The sequence below is a fragment of the Amblyomma maculatum genome, chromosome 10, assembly GCF_055883805.1.
Source record: "Amblyomma maculatum isolate TAMU_Amacu chromosome 10, ASM5588380v1, whole genome shotgun sequence".
In the NCBI taxonomy this organism is placed as follows: domain Eukaryota; kingdom Metazoa; phylum Arthropoda; class Arachnida; order Ixodida; family Ixodidae; genus Amblyomma; species Amblyomma maculatum.
Genome location: NC_139353.1, coordinates 2,885,548 through 2,906,300, shown reverse-complemented (window position 1 = coordinate 2,906,300; position 20,753 = coordinate 2,885,548). Strand labels below are relative to the sequence as shown.

The window sequence follows — 20,753 nt, the reverse complement described above, 5'->3', positions numbered from 1 at the left end:
GATAGAACAGAGAAGAATTTAAATTTTGCTTCTGCTACAGAAAAAGGTCATAAAGCAACTGCCAACTTAGGTTATACAGAGAGAGTGGATGGAGCAGCTTGCACTTGCACCAAAGTGTACCATGATGTCGACACACTTGGCTTAGCTGACTGCTACAGAGACTGAGTTCGACTTGAATTCTGCCGGGCTTAAAGGTAAGCAGGAAAGGCAGCCGATTTTAGAGCTGCAGTAGTTAGGCTCAAAAATCAGTCGATTTCATTGTTGATGATATAAGTATAAACTGAAATTGAAGAAAGGGAAATCGTGTTGAAGGACATCTCATTCCAGCTTCGGTGCGACTCTCTCTGGTGCTCCATGAGATTGATTTTGCATCCTTTCAGGGCTGAATCATAAAGAATAGCCTTATGGCTCCACCACGACACTAGCGCGGTGTGAAGCGTGGAGGGTGAGGTGGGAAAGCGCGGGGTGAAGAGACAGCGCAACGTGTAGGCACTGTGGGCCACCACGTAACGTCGTTCAGGTTCGCGTACGTGTTACTTTTGGTTGGCGGCCGTACGTGTTCTTGTGCAACCCGGCGCCGCGCCGGCAACCAGTAACGTTTCATGCTCAAAAATCTGCGTTTCGACACCGGTGCTAAAATACCTCAGGGCAGCAGAAATCAAATCTACGTGTAATGCGACGTGATAAACCGCAAAGTACAGACCGAAAGAGGCAACCTGCGTTGTTAATCGGGGTTCCAATGAGCCAACGTAGGGTCAGGTGTATGCCTGGACACGCTGGACACGAGGCTGGAGGACGCCCGTACGCTGAACTGTTTACAACGCCGTTTATTTTCAATCATTGAAGAAATGGTCACCGAAGTAGCACACTCTGATGGAGTGAATCATCACCTTTTTTAAGTGTCACCGCTGCGATGTCTCAGTGCTTGGCGTGCTCGCCTGCTGAATGGATCCAAGAATTCGAGTTCAATGGGAGTGAAACACGAGATGCCCATGTGTGAATCCACTGCATGTTGAAAAACCCCAGGAGATCGAAATTTTCGAAGCCTTCCAATACAGCACTGGCATAGCGGATATAACTTAGGAAGCTCATATCATATACCGCACCAGTCATCAATCAATCACTTGCGCAGAAAAACAATTGCAGATAGGGATCTTAATGGAGGTCACGGCTTGTAAAACAGCAGTTCTTGTATGAGTAGCAGTTATTTTTATTTTATGTTTATCAGTGCCGTTTTTAAATTCTGATTGAGTTATTTACACGTGAAAGATTTAAATCAAATGTTGCGTATTCTGCACTATGTATTCCTCGAAACCTAAATTCCAATATTTTGGCGTGGTTTCTTTCTACCCTATTGTCCACTGCATCTGACACTGAAGCTCGTGCAAGCGGTTGTCCACGTATATACCCTTTGTGATGCCCTACCTTACCGAGACAAACATTTTTTTTTTCTTAGAGGTGATGTTATAGCTCCTATTCATGTAAAAGTGTGGTATTTTCGCCATCTATGCACTGCCATAAATAGTTTTCTCTGATGTAGCTAGAGTGAAGAAAAAAAAATGAAAATCTAATTCTGAATTATTCAATAACATCGCCGAGGTATATGTTGTCGCCTTTGAATGGAAACACTGCCCGCCATAGTCATGATCAGCACTGGCGCCGCCTCCCGACGCTAGGGGTGGACATCGAAGTAGTGTCTGAAGAGGGTGCGTGCATAAGGGTAGGCTCCTTCTCCGCAGAACGAGGCGAAGTCGTCCCAATGCGGGTTCCAGAGGCCCAGGCAGGTAGCCGATGCGTTGTCGTGCAGGGCATCCGCGAAGCGCCCTAGGAGATGCGGCTTAGTGTAGGAAAGCCACGAGTCTCCGCGCGAGGCCACCACGCCGTACTTAAGGTCCGCCCTGACGTACGACTGGTCGACGACCACGCGGCACGATTCGAAGTAGGCCATGCGTCCTGGCACCATGGTCACCGGGCCCTGTATGCCGGCCCTTAGTGAGTGCTGCACCGGTATCGGCGTGTGGTTGGTGCGTGACGCTGTCTGCGAAGAACAGCCGTTGGCACCTTCAGAAACGGCATTTTCTGGCATCTGCTAATGAAGTCAAAATCATGCAGTCATGCACGCATGAGATGACGCCATTACGTACCACTGCCTCATAGCCCATTCTTATATGCCGCCACATGCCGTGGGCATCATGGTGCACTGGCCATGCGATCGTACTGGTAAACCATTTCAGTCATTATTTTCTGATAAATTTAGAAAACCCTTGTCTTTCAAGAGCTGAAGATAAGACCCGTCTCGCATTATTCAGAAATTACACCTTTTTGAGAATGAATTTCGGCGGAAGCTGGAACTTTGCCAGGTTCTACGACAGATATCTGAAGGCCACATTCGAACCGTTATGACCAACACCCTCAGCACTACAAGAACATTTCATGTGTAGTAATCTAATATGCAGGCTTCCTCCCAAAATTGTATATAGTGAGGCTTAAAACAATAACAAACAATTTGTTGTGGTATAGCTCTGGTTAACCCTAACTGAATTTCGAAAGCAACGGCGGAAACTCCTTTTGCCTGCTACATTGTTCCCCTATGACGCCCTATCAGTGTGAAGTGCTACATTATTGGGGACACCTAAGCTCATCCTTTTAGGGTATGACGCGAGAGCGTAATTTACCAGCCCACATAAATGAGAAGGACTCAGTGCTGCTGCACCGAATGTGGAGCGAAAGCATTGTTGTTGTTGTTGTTGTTGTTGTTGTTCTCCTCTAATGTGATGGCACATACCCACACAGGGGGATCGGCCAAGAATTGGGGTGCAGAGATATTAGATTTTGAGATGTATAACTACATCGTGAAAAAAAAATAATAATAATAAATGCTAGGGAATAGAAAAGGAAATGTAGATATGATAAACCAAAATATATAATAGTAAATACTAACGCACGCAGTAAGAGAATAGTAAGATTTATATGTACAGAATAAAACTTCAAAGCATATTAGTCAGGTAGACGTTTTGTTTCTATTAAGAAGTTTTGAATGGCGTTGAAAACATACCTGTGGCTGTACCCAAGCATGGTGGCACCGAACGATAATAAAATTTGGCTGCTCAAATTAAGACCCAGCTGTTGTAACGGCTTCTCTAAGTACCGTTTTCTCATCATGGTAAAACGGCGGCAAAATATCAAGAAATGGTCTATTGTTTCCGGTTCCCCGCAGAATGCGCAGACAGGAGAAAGCGCCAAACCAGACCTGTGCATATAGAAATTTAGGGGCGGAATACGACAGCGTAGCCTTGTTAGAGAGACCTCAGTCTGCCTTGATTGACATGATTTCCTATTCCACGAATACTTGAGGTGCAGGTAGTCATCCGAGGATAAAATAGATCCAGACTGCGTGCTTAATAAGGCACGCCGCCGAAATCTTGCTGCTGTTATGTACGCTGTTGCCGGGAGGATGGGCAATACAGGGCCGTTCAGAGAATCTTTGGCTAGTCTGTCTGCAATCTCATTGGCTGTCACATTGCTGTGTCCTGGTACCCACACTATATGTATGAGCCTCAAATGTGAGGGGAGCAATGAAAGAAAGGTGTTTAAAATTTGCGAATCCATATTCGAAGAAAGCGACAAGCACAAAGAATAAGAGTCTGTAATTACAGCCACTGTTGAGTATGTTGTGTCTAGTTTGCGCAGAGCAAGCACCACCGCCAGCAACTCCGCCTGGAAAATTGGAGTAAAATCCGGAAGACGGACTGAAAAAGCCCAGTCTAAAAGCGGACAGTATATTCCAACGCCGGCTTTTTCATTAAATTGAGAAGCATCCGTTGCTATTGTTATGCTAACGGGAAGACTTTGTAAATGATCTTCTAATAATCCATTTAAAATGTGAGGTGCTAAGTGTTTCGCATTATTTGGGAAAATGTCATCAAAGATAATTTGAACCGACGATGCACTTACTTTTGTTGGAAAGATGTTAGAAAGGATTACGTGCAAAGGTTGTAACAGATTTTGCACTAGAATTACCTGCGGGGTATGAAACCGAGGCCATACGACTCCAAAAAAGGAGTCTGGCTCGCAACAAAAAATTGATATGGAGCGGTGGAATTGTGATTCATATATTTTCAGATACGTCTGGACAGTCAAGAATTGTAATCTAGTTATTAACGGTGGTATTCGGGCTTCAAGGTATAATACATTATTAGCCACGAATTTGGGGAGCCCAAGGCATAATCTAAGCGCTTCCCGCTCTAAAAGAACAAGCGGACGAATTTTGTAAGCAGGTGAACCAGAAAATAACACAGATCCAAATTCTATAATTGGGCGGACATACATAACATAAATCATTAATAGTGCGTCTCGCCGCATCCCAGACCTTGGACTGCTTAACCTGCGCAACATACCCACAGCACGTGCCCCCTTCGCTGCAACATGTTCAATGTGATCCCTCCATGCCAGATGGTCATCGTAAATCACCCCTAGATATTTCAAAGACTTAACTTGAGGAATCATTTCCTGCTTAAATGTTAGAGCAAGAGTTACCGGATCCTGAATTTGGAAAACAAGGAACGCGCACTTTTTAACATTTAATTTAAATTTTAGGTCATCTAACCAATTTTGAAGGAAGCTTAGGTACGATTGCAGGCGCCTGTTGAGGGATTGAATGTCAGGTGCAGCCGTAAAGAATGCGATGTCATCCGCATAGACATACGTGCGGATCTCCTGATGAGTGGGAATTGAACTCATTAAAATGTTAAAGAGCACGGGCGAGAGAACTGCCCCTTTAGGGACACCTCTGGTTTGTTGATATTTGCTAGAATGTACTCCATTCAATGAACAGTAAAATTGTCTGTTTTGTAGGAATGTAGATATCCAATCAATTAAGTATTGTGGAAAGCATAGCGATTCTAATGTGTGCAATAAAATTCGGGGCTCTACACTATCATAAGCCTTCTCTATATCTAGAGTCACCAATGCAGCATGCATTTTTTTGCGCCGCGCAAGAAGAATTCGACTCTCAAGGTCGGTATGTGCATTCCATATTGAAAATTTTGCTCGAAATCCGATTTGACAGGGACTAAGAATATGTTTTTGTTCGACAAACTCGGTAACACGTTTGAGTACGACCCTTTCAATTAATTTTACCAAGTTTGATGTTAAAGATATTGGTCTGATATTTTCCAAAGTATAGCCACCGCCATTGTGTTTCCGTAAAGGAATCACTTTGGCTAGTTTCCAGTCACCAGGTATCCAAGAATGAATAATTGAATAATTTACCAATTCTAACAAGGAATTTGGAGACACTTCAAAGAGGATTTTTAACATTTTTGACGTTACTCCGTCAGGGCCAGGCGCAGCAGTTGGCAACGTCATTATAATCGAAGAAAGCTGAGAAAAAGTAATTTTAGGAACATCCTTAACCGTATATACTGGGCCTACTAACGTAGGGTATTTGGGAAGTGTTGACAAAAAACGCTTTTCTAAACCTTTAGCGATGTTTTCTACTGTTCTAAGAGCTTCTTGAGGAGTCGAAACACATGAGGGTAAATTTTCTGAGACAGGAATCTTTTTCCGCGATTTTAAAAACCTGAAAAGTGCACGTCTGTTATTAGATTGTGAAAGGTAATTGAAATACTCATTATCATAATTATCTTTCGCTTGTGCGACTGTGCGTTTAAATGCAGCTGCAAAAAATTTATAATCATGCCAATTTTTGGGGCACTGGTTGTGAAGGAGCTTCTTCCATGCAGCCTTTCTTCTTCTATAATCGCGCGAACAATCTGCATTCCACCATTTTGGTGATCCATTGCCTTTAGATGTACGTACTAAAAATTCACACTTCTTACGACAGGATGCAATAGCCTGGCATAATGTTTGCGATTTTAACTCTTCCGTAGACTCAACCACAGACTCAAGAGACGAAATCAAAAATGAGTGAAACTGGTTATAATTTACGTATGATCTCAACTGAGATGTCGGCAGAGTTAAGCGGCAGTTAACCTCAAAAACAATAGGTATATGGTCGGAGGTGCCACCATCAATTGTCGACCAATTTAGTATAGAAACACTAGTGTTTGAAAAAGTTAAATCTATCACAGATTGACTGTGAGCACGTACAAAAGTTGGTAAGCCAGAATTCATGCAGTGAAGGTTATTGTCTGAAAGCCAATCCCACAGACGCTTGCCGCAGGGATCCGTCTTGTAACCCCACGATACATGGTGCGAATTAAAATCTCCAGCCAAAATAACCGAATTTTGACAATTAACTAGTAGGTGGTCTAGAGATCTGGTGTCGTGAACACCATGAGGGAAATAAATATTCGCTAATGTAAACGGACTGAACCCTGGAATTTCAAAATCTAGAGCCAATAATTCTGAATCTAAACTAGAATATTGAAAGGAAATCTTAGCCCTATGACAAAATTTTGAAGAAACTAGAATTAGTAACCCACCACCTCTTGACTGGCGATCTTGTCGAAATGATAGATAATTTTGTAAGTGAAAATGTTTTTCAGTTGTAAGCCAAGTTTCTTGTAAAACAATTATTTCTGGATTATGTTTTAAAGAAAGATAAACTAAATCTGTAGTAGCTGAAAGAAGAGATCTACAATTCCACTGAAGAACTTTTAACTTTCCTATGTTTATGTAATCCGGGCAGCAGCAACAGCCTGCCCCAAAATGTTTTCCTTTGGTTTAGATCCTAGCTGTTGCTTTTTTGATTTTGCTTGTGGGCGAGGTGATGACGGGTTTGACAACGGGGATCCACTGCGTTTTAGAATTCGCGTATCTGTCTCATCCATATCTGCATCGTGAGCCTCGTCTGACTTGTTGGAATTAAGCATAGGTAATGCGGAAAGAGACTCATTTTGCGAACAAGACATTGCAGCTAATGAGTGCTGCACTGATAGTGAATGTCCAGGTGCCGTAGAAGAAACCATAGCAGGTTGCACAGTCTGAGTATTATTAGCTGCTAGAACATTGGATATGCATTCTGTGACTATTGTCACAATCCTATCCACCATTTTGGTCATGGTTGCTTCCATAGCAGTTATTATGGTTTTAGACATCGTGGAATCTAATGGAGCTCCTGAACGGGCCGACACACCTGCATACCCATGAGCTCTGTCTTTAATTTCCTGAATTGCCTCACGCCTCGAGCAACGTTTACGGTCAATAATCTCCAGAATTTTCATTTCATGCGCTCTAGAGGGACATTCCAAAGAATTTGCTGAGTGAAGTTCGCCGCAAAGACAACATTTGAGAATTTGATCAGAGCATAAGTGTTTTATGTGCTTCACCGCATTTGCAACACCGCAAAGTGGATTTGCAACCGCCTGCAGTATGGCCATAACGCCAACAGTTGTTGCACTGCAGAGGCTTTGATGGTAGGTGATCAACTCTGAATATTAAAGGCCACGCTTTAATCTCCGATGGACAGACTGTGCCTGCAAATGTAGCAATAACCGATTCTGTCGGCACACGAACATTATTTAGCTCCCGGCTACAGCGATAGACCGCAACAACGCCTGCCGCGGAAAGAAGGTCAAGTGTTTCTTGTGGACTTAATGAGGAATCTACACCTCGGACTAAACCTCTTGTGCAAGCCAGGTGTGAAGGGATAAAACTGCTTACCTGATGAGAGGCGAAAGAGGAGCATTTTAGCAGGTCCTTTATGCATGATAGTTCTTGCGAACGGCAAAGAATCCCGCCGCGACCAAATTGGCGCACCTCGGCTATTCCTTCGTAGAAGGAAGTGATTTCCTGAAGGGCAGCTCGAACAGCTCCTGGGTTGTTCATTTTAATGGTGCCCCCATCCTTAGGTACGAGTGCCACAGGGATGTTACGGACACCGGAGCTCTGAAAAGCTTCCAAGGGCAGATCATCGGTCAGAAGCCGACCAAGGGGAGCGCCCTTGGCCGGGGGACTGCGTCGACATTACCTTAAATTGACAATGTCACCGCGTGCGTTAGTCAACAGAGAACAAAAGAAGCACAGGAGAAAGACAAAACCGGGACTAGCAACCCAATACTGAGCCGATCGTCAAGGAGCAAAGGGCGTCCGACGCTATGGTCAGTGGATCCAAGGGGTGGTGCAGCGGTAAGACGCCCGACTACTGTGCCGGAGTTCCCGGGATCGAATCCCGGCCTCGGCGGCTGCGTTTCGATGGAGGCGAAACGAAGTGGCGTCGTGTGCTGTGCGATGTTAGGCTATGGAAGAAGACGATGCTGAAATGGTGGCGTGGAAATTGGCCGAGAAGGAGCCGAGAAATGCCGGACGTAGGGCTCAACAAGCTGCTGAAACGCCGGAAGAGCAGGAGGCTCGCCTTGTTACACGGCGACAAAGAGACGCTGAGCGTCATTTGAGTGCGGCGAGCACGACAACTAACGAAGATTCCGAACGCAGAAAAGAACGATACAATGAGAGGAATCGACACAAACGAGCAGTGGAGACCCCTAAGCAAAGAGAGGAGCGCCAGGCGAAACGACGACAAGAGGCTCAAAGACGGCTTTTAACTACCACCAGTTTTAACAGCGAGCAGAGTGAAAGTGACGAGGCCATCGACGACGAACTGAACAGTCGCCGGTGTAAAGATTACACATTGAAAGCGTGTGAAAGCGGGTGGCCGAGTGTTCTTCTTTTCCTTCGTCTTCGTCGTCTTCTTCTTCGTCTTCACCTTATTTGTCTTCTTCTTCTTCTTCATCGTCGTCTTCTTCTCCTTCGACTTCGTCTTCTTTGTCTTCTTCATCTCCATCGTCTTCATCTTCTTCGTCTTCGTCTTTGTTTTCGTCTTCTTCGTCTTCGTCTTCTTCGCGGCTGTTCAAGGTTATTCGCGTCACTTTGCGTCTGCATGTCTGTGTCACTTTCATATAAAAGGCCCGAGTGGCTCAATCAGAAGCAGTCATAAATTAAAATCAAAAGGTACGTAAAAAGGTGCCGTCCATGTCCCCTTCTCGTCCGTGTCTTTTTTAGCGCAATTCCCTTTTTTAAGTATGTATGACCGACTAGCCCAACAACGTGCTCTGTTAAAATCAAAAGGGTTTCTAATTGGGATAGTTGGTTACTGACATTGTGTTGGTGACGTTTGTTTTTCAAAAGCGCACGATGTTTGAACATAAATGAAAAAGAAACGATCTAGAGGTGGGAACTGCTTGGCTAGGGCCTGTACACTGGTCGGCAAAGGATGTGGTGTAGGAAGCAAGATATGGAGACAGGCGGAAGCAGAGGCAGTCCGTAGTGAGCGACAAACGTTTCTAACAAACCTACTGTAACATTGGTAAATCAAGTTCTTAGCTCAGTCGACAGAGATTGTGATGTACGGGGAATTCTCAATATGAATCGAAAAGCACCTCACATCTGAACGCGGGGCCATCGCATTACATCTAACCTGCACTGTATACAGAAGAAGAAGGTGTGCTCCCCAGAGATAATAGTCATATACCCGGGGAGCTGCACGCCCGCAATCATGGTCCTCAGCCGTGACTACTCCGGTATCTAAACATTTTACTCTGACGTTTATTTTTGCATAAAGCGATATGCAGCTAGAATGCAAATAAAAAAGGTACTACCTGAAAGGTGTAGGTATCCGCCGGAAGTAGGTAACAGGCGGTTTGTGCCTGGTCAGGCATGAAGTGGTTGCTGTAGAGCTGCGACAGTGAGGCCAGCGTCGACTCGCTGTAGTAGCTGCAAGAGGTGAAAATCACGGGTCTTTTATAGTGACAGTAGAGATATTATGAGACGAGATCGAAAATGATAAGAAGTTGGACGAAGTCATCAGCTCAGACATGAATTACCAGTTATTGTACAATCCGCATGTTATAATGCTACCCATACAGTAACCACCAGACAATCTCTTTAAAAAATGTCATTTCCCCGTTTCTCTTTCATGCTTAACGGTCCTTCCCGCCTCGAGATAAACACCTTGCGCATAGCTGACCACTCTTGCTCTCTTGCCCTCGCAACTTGGCTTCGGTAGAGGTACTCAATGCCGCGATGAGGACATAGCGAGCGTTTTGCTGCTACGTCGCAGATGCCACTGTCACAGTAAAAGATGACAGAAAAACGTATGGGCAGTCGATGTGAGTGCATTTCAGCATCAGATGCGTTTCGAGCGTGTCTAGCTGCAATCTCTTTCGGTTATTAGACCACTCTGTATTGTGGTTCGGCATACCTGAACGTATTTCCCGTGTATCGCTCAAGCGGCATGGCCGGCGGCAGCAGGAAGACGGAGACTTGGCCCAACATGGCAGCGAGACCCCTGAGGTCCGCTCCCTGAGCATCCTGGCGCAAGGCGACGCCCAGACGAACGTTGAGGCCCGGGGAGGCTGCCAGTTTCTGGGCCAGCTGCCCCAGCAGATGAGGTATGCGCAACCAGGTGTCCGCAGAAACTTCCTCAGGGAAGCGGAGAACCACTCCCGCGTATTTGCGCCTCTGAATTTAAATATTGCATCCGATCATGCAATGAATGAAGCCCAATAAATTTGATGAAATCATATCGAAAAGATAGGTGCACATCTAAAACGTAAAAAGATGTTAAATACGCGCTAAACGCGTCAAAGGCGTAGAAAGGTTTTCACTGGGAGACAGCTAAAGATGATATACTCAACAGGTCAAAAAACAGAGTCGATTTGTTGACTGATTGGCTATTTGAATGAATGAATGAATGAATGAATGAATGAATGAATGAATGAATGAATGAATGAATGAATGAATGAATGAATGAATGAATGAATGAATGAATGAATGAATGAATGAATGAATGAATGGCATGACATGACATGACGCCATAGTAAGTCATGCGACATGTGGCCAATTTGCTATGTGACTCCGTCACATTTTCCCTGACCGCCAATTAAGAGATTCATGATCCGCACGACGGCTTTATTCAACACGACTGCGTTTACAGCTGACAGTGCAATCTGTATCCAACTGCGTGAACAGCCCTCCAGCTCTTTGCAAAAAGCTGCTTTTCCGGCCGTCTAGACCAGGAAATCGCCAAATGCATAAGCCAGGCATAAACGTCATTTCAGCTAGAAGTTTGCAATCATCAAGCGTACAACAATCTTTATTATATCGCCACCATTACGTCAATGACATGACAGAGACCTCCCATATCCCTCCAATTAAATGCCCTTGTCTACCTACCGAACCCTCATACACGCTAACTACATAATTTGCCTGCCCTCCTGAACTCGGACGCCACCTGCTAGCGTTTGTTGTCTTCGTGTTCTATGCTCTGCTTGTACCCATTTTTATCCCTTATTTGACTAGGACCAGGACAATAACTCGTGGTTGTTTCTAGAGATTGTTTGCTTCATTTCTATCTCCTAACGCCACAATCCCAATCTTCCTGTCCATTTTTCGTTGCATTCCCCTGATTTCTTTTTCAATCATTTGCTTTAACCTTCAACGTTCCTATCACAAGGAATGGGGATGTAAGACACAGTTTTATTTTGTGGGATACGTGTATACTGCTATTCAATACCTTCGAATGCCTGCTTGCATAGCCGCGGCATCTCGTTTTCCATTCCTGAGGCTTTGATACATAACGCTCTACGAAGTGCACTGTCTGTTCTTCTCGGAAACGATGAAATGACATCCCGCGCTCTTGTTCACAACCTCTTCCTCCATTTTATTTTTTTTTTTCATTTAAAGGGCTTCACTCGGGAGGCATCCCACAGACGGTTTGCGTACGACCATATCATTTTAAAACAGGTCCAAGCCAGGATAGATCCGATAACGCCTGCTGTGTGCATGGTTTGGATGCATCTCAAGACACTGTATGGTCTTCCCAACATCGCGCACAAGACGATCCTTTCACCACCTTTGTATTGTTTCCCCGCCTTTTGCGTAAATGTAGCATGGCAAACGCAAAACAGCTGAGAGAGTTTTCCGACTGATCAAAACGGCGTGCAGGCAGGGCGATTTCTACCTTGTACCAGGACCCCACGGTATCCGGCAGACTGCTCTCTTCCAAGTCGTACAGCAGCTGCTCGAAAGCCATTTGGCTGGACTGCGAGCCGTCTCCCAGCATCATCAAGGGCTCCACAAAGCCGGTAATCCGCGCCCGCGAGGCGAACTCGGCCATCATGGGGACCGAGTGCTCTTCGCCGGGTTCCACGTTAGCCGCCAGCGACGGGCAGCAAAAGAGCGCCACGCGGCACAGGGCGAACGGGAACAGCGACAGTCCGAAGCGCGTCCGGCCGCCGGGGGAAACGGCCTCCAGGCCGTCGGCGCTTGCGTGGAATACACATGCGGTCCGGTGGTATCGGTCGATGTACCGGGGGCCAATCGTGTTCGCCGTCTGCGCACGGGCGTCATTTATAGCTTAGGATTCAGTACCAATATTTTGAAAACATAGCAATTCCAGTGCTTGTAGATGGCCTGCGCATGACGTCCCGGGCACCACAGATGTGTTCAACAAATGTTCTACAGTTGAAATCACAGAAGATGGCGGTACAAAGATGAGATAACCACTGGCTTACACCTTGATCCTCATCCGCCAATGTGACTACGGCCATGATGTCGGCTCAGTACAGGTATATTGTTATGGGTGTAAATGTGTGTGGCGCGGTGTCCTTTATATATTGTGATGGACATCATCATGAGATCTGTAAGTTTCTGGCTCAGAGTAACCATGCAAACGAATGTCCTACTACCAAATACTTGATGTTAAGCTTCAAAGCCTAACCTTCTTTAAACAGCGTTCAAAAAAGGAAGAGTAGACCGATACCACGATAGTAAATGGCTTACGAATTGCTTCTGTTGTTCCGAAACAACAAGATGAATAACATAAAAAGCGTATTCTCTTTGTATACTCGAACCAATGACAATGCTTAAGCAACTAGGTGCGGTAGCTATATTGCGCAGTTCCATTTGACAACGCTCCGCACCATGTCCTTCAGGAACAAGGCCAGGTCAAATCGTTTCAGGCACCAAAGCAAAAAGTAGATGCTAAAGCTGCTTGCATCTTAATTTCACCGCAATTACCTTGAAAACTAGTTGAGGGAACTTCTACCGGCCAGAAATAACGACAGCGGTGTACTGCTTATTCAATAAATGAGTGCGCCTATCTTAAGTAAATGCAATCCGTCCTATTTCCTTGTCTGTGGTAAATACATTCCATACGTAGATTAATTATCCTTTCACTTTCAACGCATATCAGACGTTCCAAAACAAAACGCTGCCTCGGAAACGCTCCTCCAATATTTTTTTTTTTTTTCACAAGGAATGCAAAATAGTAAAAAAAGGACTGGCATAGTACACAAGTGCCGTGAATAAGATATTGAGCAAGTATTCAAGTGATCATTAAAATTATGTTAAACTGTTACACACAAAGCAATGAAAAACGCTAGGAAGAAATTATTTAGTACAATATTACTACAATATTACATAAGTACAATCTAGTAAATTATATAAGTACAATTTTTTCATAAAATATTTAGTACAATAAGTTCGCCCCGCTGGGGTGGAGCAGTGGTTACGGCGCTCGGATACTGTTCCCAAGGACGCGGGATCGAATCCCGGCCTCGGTGGTCGCTTTTCGATGGAGGAGAAAAGCAAGGCGCCTGTGTGCTGTGCGATGTCAGTGCACGTTAAAGAACCCTAGGTAGTCGAAATTTCTGGAGTCCTCCACTACGGCGTCTCTCATAGCCTGAGTCGCTTTGGGACGTTAAACCCCACAAAACAAACCAATATCAAGTTCAAAAGTATTTCCTGATTGAGCATTACATCATAGTTTCCTGTCAGATGGTAAGGGAACAAGCAATAATGTGTGCGCGGTTCTGTTTACATGCGAATGTGGCTACACCTGGTGTACATTTTTCGAACTGAATTGTTTAATAAGCTGTTATTTCCTTCTTACCCTATATCTCCGCCTAGACGTATGCTCCGTCAGAAGAAGAACGCTTGCAACCGCTGCGGTCTTGCAGCATTGGATCATTTGCTATTTCTCATTTCTGGAAAACTATCCTAGCCAACGAAGTGTGGTGATCAATGCGAAAGAGTATGATTACGTCAGAATGTTGCCCTGCCTTCTATGTTCGTATGTGTTCGATAACACACGCTGCACGTGAAGTCGCTTAATCATTTTTTTTTTACGATTTTCTATACCATCCTTCACATCCCCATGTCACTTCCACCCCTAAGAGTCGCCCGTCTAGTGAGTGCAAGCGATGTCAGCCGGAATAAAAGCCATCCAAGCTGAAAGGCTTCAGACAAGCGCGGGCTCTTAATAACATAGCTGCCCACGCGCACTGTAGAATATTCTTTCTGGCAGCCGCGCATCGGGCTTATGAGATTCTTTGACAGACTCCTTTTCATTTTCGTTGCAAGCTTTAGACGGAATTCCGCAGCATCTCACAAGTGAAAAAGCCAATTCCCGAATGCAAAAAAAAAAGAAAAAAAAAGTATAGAGATTTGTTGACTGCACTGAGGGAGTGGTTTACGAATTATCAGGCGGGGAGATAGCGAACTGAACGGTGCCTCAATGACAGAATAAGATAGCATTGCAAGAATTTTACTAATTCTTAAGACCCAAGCCTGCCACTTCACAGTCTCAAATGCACAAAGGAGCGTAAAAAAGAATGCAAACATCTGTTTGATAAGTGCAGGACTTACAGAAAAAATAAAGACCGCATTACAAGAGCGATAATTGAAGCGAAAATAATTGTAGAACTTGGTGACCTATGCGTTAGCTCTGCTTCTCTGGCGTTATCTGACAGAGCTGACGTTATTGTTAAGGGGAAAAAATGATAATAGGCTCGCTTACAGCGTGGGCATCACATATTCATTCTGTCACGCAGGAAGTCATGTATATATACTTGTGAATGTCTGAACATAAAAACAGTTGTCAGTAAGAGCTCGGTGTGTATCCTCTATCTTCTTCCTTGTCCTTCGCGCTGTTTAACATTTCATTATTCACAACCAACCAGCCCGTACCGGAAAGCTTGTAACTGGATTGGCTTATAGAGAGACACCAGATGAGAGCCTAGAAACACGTTGTGTCTAGAGATTAAACAGGTTCTCGGTGGACACATCTCGTAACGTTTAATCCCAATTCTTCTTCGTTGCGTCTAAATGACTGAAGAGGTAATTAGCATTGATACCACACGCCAGCAAGCGCTGGGAAGATAAAGCAACGAGCTGTATTGCTTATCTGTGGCCAACGACCTTCAGAGTCACACTGGGGGCAACTGGTTTGTTTCGAGTCTGTTTTTCCGCGCGTTTTTGTTCCTTTCCACATCAAAAATTTCTGCACATCTTGAACATCTACTGTTCAAGATGTCATTGCGTGAAAAAACCTTGAAGCTCAATAGAACACAAGCTTTTACGCCCCTTAATGAGGCTACAAGCGGTAAAGTAGCACATAAAATACCCTAGCACTGCATACTGGGTCAGTTGTAAACCATAATACAGACCTCGACGCGTAGAAAAACTCAAAAGACGAAAAGACAGGAAGAGTTCCTATCAAGCGAAGCCCTGGCAAACTGATGTCCCCAAAGAATAAGCATCGCCCTATAATGGCTCATTGGACTAAATGGTTCTCCATCCTAGCAAGGGAAAAACGAAAAAAACAACGCAGGCGCTACTGTTAGGTGTGCTCATTATATTCGTAAGCACATGAAAACTCCGCGTGTCATCATTTCTACTCAATGGCACAGTAGTTTACAAGCATTCGTGCTTTGACCCTCGGGTCTAGCGCTGGTGTTCTTTGCTTTCTTCGACTCTTGTATGCGCGTGTTATTCCGACACTAAGCACGCAGTGCCTACGGAGGGACACGAAAAGCGTTTTTCTCTTTATCTGAGTTTGTGAGCACAACCTACCACATGTCCCACTATAAAATAGCGCCACATAAACCTACTCAAGATGGATGCAAATCAACAACTACTACTGCGTATCCACTTCAGCGTTGCCACGCGAGTACTGAGTGCAGCTATATAACTGTCACAGAAACTTTACATTTGAACCAAAGTACGGCTTCCAGCGTGGTTGAAGACGACCTGTCCGCGATGGCCTCTCTGTCCTGTGAGCTAACAATCACGGCTAGCAGGTGCCCGGGCGAAGCCACATTTACCACCAAGCCTCAGCGGCAACGATGATAGCGCTATGCAATGACGGACGTCGCTCAATGTCGAGAAGTTTTAAACCGTTAAAGACACTATAATCATCAAGATCTGTGTTCGAATCCCAAATAATGACGTCTGCAGCCTTTTTCTTTTTGTAACCACACGGCTGCGCCCGGATATAACAATGAGGCATCGCTGTTTTGATTGGGAAGAGTGTATTCATACATACTTGGAACCCCACTGGCTGTGTCGTCTGGTTCGTCGTGGGACGTAGCGGGTATATGATTACAGACACATCTTCTCTCGTCAAGTCGTCTAAGTCGAACGGTGTCCTTTCCTTTGTCCCCACCCACAAGGGAATGACGGAATCTACGTTGAACAAGATCATCAGGCCCGCCACGAACATGCAGAAGAGACAGGCGGCGCAAAGCACGCAGATGCCAGTGATGTGCCGCTCCCGCCCCCTGGGCCGGCTTCCCACGACCTTGCGACTGTCGTAGATCATCGGCCACTGCCCACCAGTCGCCGCCGTTGTCGCATCCGCGTAGTCGACCTGAGTCGGCAGAGGGTACACCTCACCCTGTGTACACCACATCACACATTGACTCCATGTTGTCTTAAGCGACTTTATAGTTCGGAGGCTGACACAACACGGGCATGATATTATGTATGCTAGTTGGGTATAAAGAACTTGGCTAAAAGGACGGTAGCAGGCCGCACGACTAGATGAAAAATTGAAGGATTGTAGTTAGCTTCGCTTAAAAGCCTAAGTTCCTCCATCTTGCGCGTTTTTGCACTATTTATAATTTCACTTTTTCTTTCGCTTCTTCGTCAGAACCTATTGCGACTTCCTTACGGGGGAAATTAGTGACGTCAGAACCCACTGCGGCGTCTCGCGAACACACGCGAGATTTTTCACCATGAGCCTAAAAACGCTGCACGAGACGTACTGCGGCAGGCCTTTTTGCGTGCGGCGTCGCAGCACAGTTTTCTTATGGACAACCTGTATAGCGTCAGCTACTATATCGATTCCTCGTGGAAATTCTTTTCGTACCTCCCTCATACATTGCGTATACTAGCTGAGTGTCTTATTTTGCGGAGATTACTTCGGGTACATTATTCACCTACCGTAGCCAGAACTTGCGGATCCTGGTAGGCGGGAGGCCACATGACAGGGGGCAACGGGCCATACTGGTAACCGACCTCTGCCGTTTGTCCAGGGGTCAGGTACAGTGGCTGGTACTGGTTGCCGGCTTCCGCTCTCTGCCGCGACTTCTCCACTGATTGGGCGTGCTGCGCGGGCTCCATGGGCATCGCGAGGGATCCCTGTCAGGAGTATCATGAAAGAGTATGCCGCATCTTCTCGTGCTCGTGCACAAGAAAACAACAGCCTGAACATCGCCCGACGTCATTTCACACTAGATTGTGCGTACCACGACTATATTTCAATCACACTTCTCTGCTCGCGCATCTTGGCTTCCCAATTTATAGGAATTATGCCCGCAAAGCATGGCGCTCATTAAAACAGTGACACTAGAGGCTTGCCTAGAACCGTTGAACAGGCAGCGAGGACAACAATCAACGAATGCTGGGTTCATCAGCGGCACGAGTAACAAGTGTGCAAGGAATCGCGCTTTGGGCTAGGACCACATCGCGTCAGTGAGGCGGTGAGTAATTCAAGTTTTTAATTTTTTGTTCTCAGTGAAAACAAATTTCGTGGCTCTTTGGGTGAATTCGTGTTGCCCGACAGTTGAAGACATCTGCCGCTGCGAACGTTGCACTCATAAAGGTTCCTGCTACTCAATCCAAGCTCGCGAAGCTACACAGAAAAGAACTCCGTCAAAATGACATCGCGGTTAGAAATGCGCCGTGGTATAGCCTCAGCCTTGCAATATGAGTCCAGAAAATTGCGTCGACGGACATATCATTAGACCTGCGATCAGTCGGTGGTTGGGTCACCTGCATGTGATTTTTAATGCCAGAAACTTTCCAACGAAGGGACCTCTGACATGTTGCCTGTTCCCGTATTCCGCTATTCTCTATCGACGCTGGCGAACTTAAATTTCAGCTGTGTGCGATTGGTTACCTAATGGACATTTTTTAGGAAATTTAACTTTTTTTGGTTACCTAATGGACATTTTTTAGGAAATTTAACTTTTTATAAAAAAACAAATTTGGGCCAAAATACCAAATTTTCTTCAATGCCCCAACCCCCATTTGTCTGCCAAACTAAATTTTTATGGATTGCAAACCGGACGCTATAAGTGCGAACACAAAACACACAAGCTGTACTCGTCACGAGCCAGGAATGAGTCTCCTGGTGACGAGTCTGGTTCGTCGAGGCAGCTAGGAGAAGTGGTTATTTATTAGAGCTAAAAAAAGAAAGAAAACGGGAAAGAAAAGATGTCTGCCAATCCCAGTATCTGCTTTCTAATATCTGAAGCACCTGAACTGAGGCGGCGGAAATGCAGGGATAGAGTAATAATCGATCTAGTCGCGGACGAGAGAGTTACAATAGCGGCGCATTTGGCCGCACGGAGAACGCTGTCACGAGGTGTTTTTAATTCGCGTGGGCTTTTGGTTTTGTCCACAAAAATGAACTACCGAAACCTATCTCGCCGGAAGCACCTGGGTAGCATCGGTTTCATCGCGCAATTCAACTTTCCTACTCACAAATGAGCATTTAAAGCCATACACAAAAACTCAGTATGAATGTGAACGAATTATCAAATTTGGCGGAACGAAAAATACTACCAGAAACATTACATATATATGAATAATATGTGCGTAATTTCAGTCCGATAAAGGCCTTTGGCCGTCTTTTATAATTGATTCAATGTTAGCTGGGACACCTTGTGTAAAACAGGTGAAAACGAACACATTACCCTCACACACAAACGGTTTTGCACACAAACACAAACGGTTTGCACATTACCCTTGATACTGCGTCATGTCGCTGGTGAGGCGGCGGAGGTTGTGGTACCAGATGAGGGACAGGCATGGAAGGTGCCAGCGAGCCCGCCCGTGAGCCTGCTCGTGAACCCACCAGTGAGCCCGCTCTCGAGTGCCGCCGGACTGCGGCGGAAGCCCTGCGGCGCTTCTTGCGGCGCTTTTCCTTCTCGGGCTGGCTCAGGACGTCGAAGTCTTCGTCCCGGGGAGGCGAGTAGCGATACCACTTGGAAGGATCCCAGAATATATATCTTGCCATGGTTGGTTGCCTGGCTTACCTATTCGACAATTCTTGCGGATAGGAACGACGGGCTGCGTTTGCTTGCGTCAGTGCTAGTGGCCCACCTTTTTTATGCAGTGACTGCAGGAACGAAGACAAAACGGAGGCGCCAGGGATAAAGCTTGAGGGCCTCAGAGCGAACACCTCAGGTGCGGCGACTTCGCTGCGGAACAGCACCGAGTCTTTCAGAGATGAAGCCTTCAGAAACGAAGCGGTGGCGTCAGGCCACGATCGATGGTGCACGAGATCTCGTGAAAGTGCGCGTAGCTCGAGGAAAATCTTCGGCGCGAGCGAGGGCATGCAGCACCATACGCAATAAATTGCCGCACACACAAATTTTAAGGAGTTTGCTGTGGAAATTATCCACGTTCCGCGTTATAGTCGTTCTTACAGCTTCTCTTGGTACTTATCTACGCTCAAGGACAGCGAAGGCTAGCAAAATGTGCTCTTTATCCTTGTCACTAAACCACTTCTATCTTGGGGTCACTGACGATTGTTAACGTTATGTGTATTTCTTCACATATATAAGCGGCTCTAGATAAGTACAGTGCCTAGAATACACTGTCCATTAGGCACTGCTTTGATGATGTTGTAATGAATAGCTGTTGTTGCTGTGTGCCCTTAGGTAATGGCATATACCCGCGAGGGGGATTGGCCACAGAATAATTTGGACTATCTTTTATTCCTTGGCACACTACAAAATTAGCCATACCCTGGCGCTTTTCTTTGTTTGTTTGTCTTTTTTTCACTATAATTGCTTCCCGACGGGTCTCAGAAGAGGCGGTCTAGTCAGTCTATTATCGTTATAATGAAGGCGACGAATAGAGGATTCAAGCTTATCCCCACCCTTTGTTCCCGGCACTTCCTTCTCTAGAAGATGCTGTCCCACAGCTTCAGGCTGAGCAGTGTCACCTACCGGCAAAGAAAAATTTTAGATGTTCAATTATACTCAAACCATTAATTCACTGATAGATCTTTATCCACAAGGATCGCCTGAGGCCGGTGAGATGGTTGAGGGCGCCGGAATCCGAAATTAAGCCTAGCAAGGCATTAGGCTAGCGCTTGACATCGGTATTAAGGGCTGTCAGTCTTCGCATGTCTGGATGTGGTGAGCTGATGTGATGGAGACCGCAGGGCAGTTGGGGCAGCCGATCCTGGCGCCATTGACTCAGGATGTCGAAACATGTTTCAAGGCCATCGATTGTAGTCGCCGCTGCCGCTTCGATCTTGGCACGCTTCCGCGTTTGGTATTCTTCTCGGGCTAGTATGGCTTTTCGGTGTTCGAGTGTCTCGGCTGCATGTCTGCCAGGGCTCTTTGGGTAGAGTGGCTTTCTCTATGCCACGCCGCCTCTTTTTGCCCCACCGCCTGGTGTATTCACTCGACATTATGCTCGCGGGCCTCTTCCGCCTTCACCCACAGGGTACATGTGTATTTACCTATGCTAACTGAAGGAGATGGAACCTC

General features: G+C 45.7%; 1 protein-coding gene across 1 annotated transcript; it reads right to left on the bottom strand.

The window, feature by feature from the left end:
* Positions 1-1,672: 1,672 nt before the first annotated feature.
* On the bottom strand, positions 1,673-19,267 carry LOC146175400 (uncharacterized). The gene is made up of 7 exons (XM_084580802.1): positions 19,106-19,267; positions 17,188-17,385; positions 16,289-16,639; positions 11,924-12,295; positions 10,163-10,422; positions 9,561-9,675; positions 1,673-2,038 (listed from the first exon to the last, which is right to left on the bottom strand). Exons 1-7 carry the CDS (start codon positions 19,265-19,267, stop codon positions 1,673-1,675), a joined length of 1,824 nt encoding a protein of 607 aa, XP_084436928.1.
* Between the last annotated feature and the right edge of the window lie 1,486 nt (positions 19,268-20,753).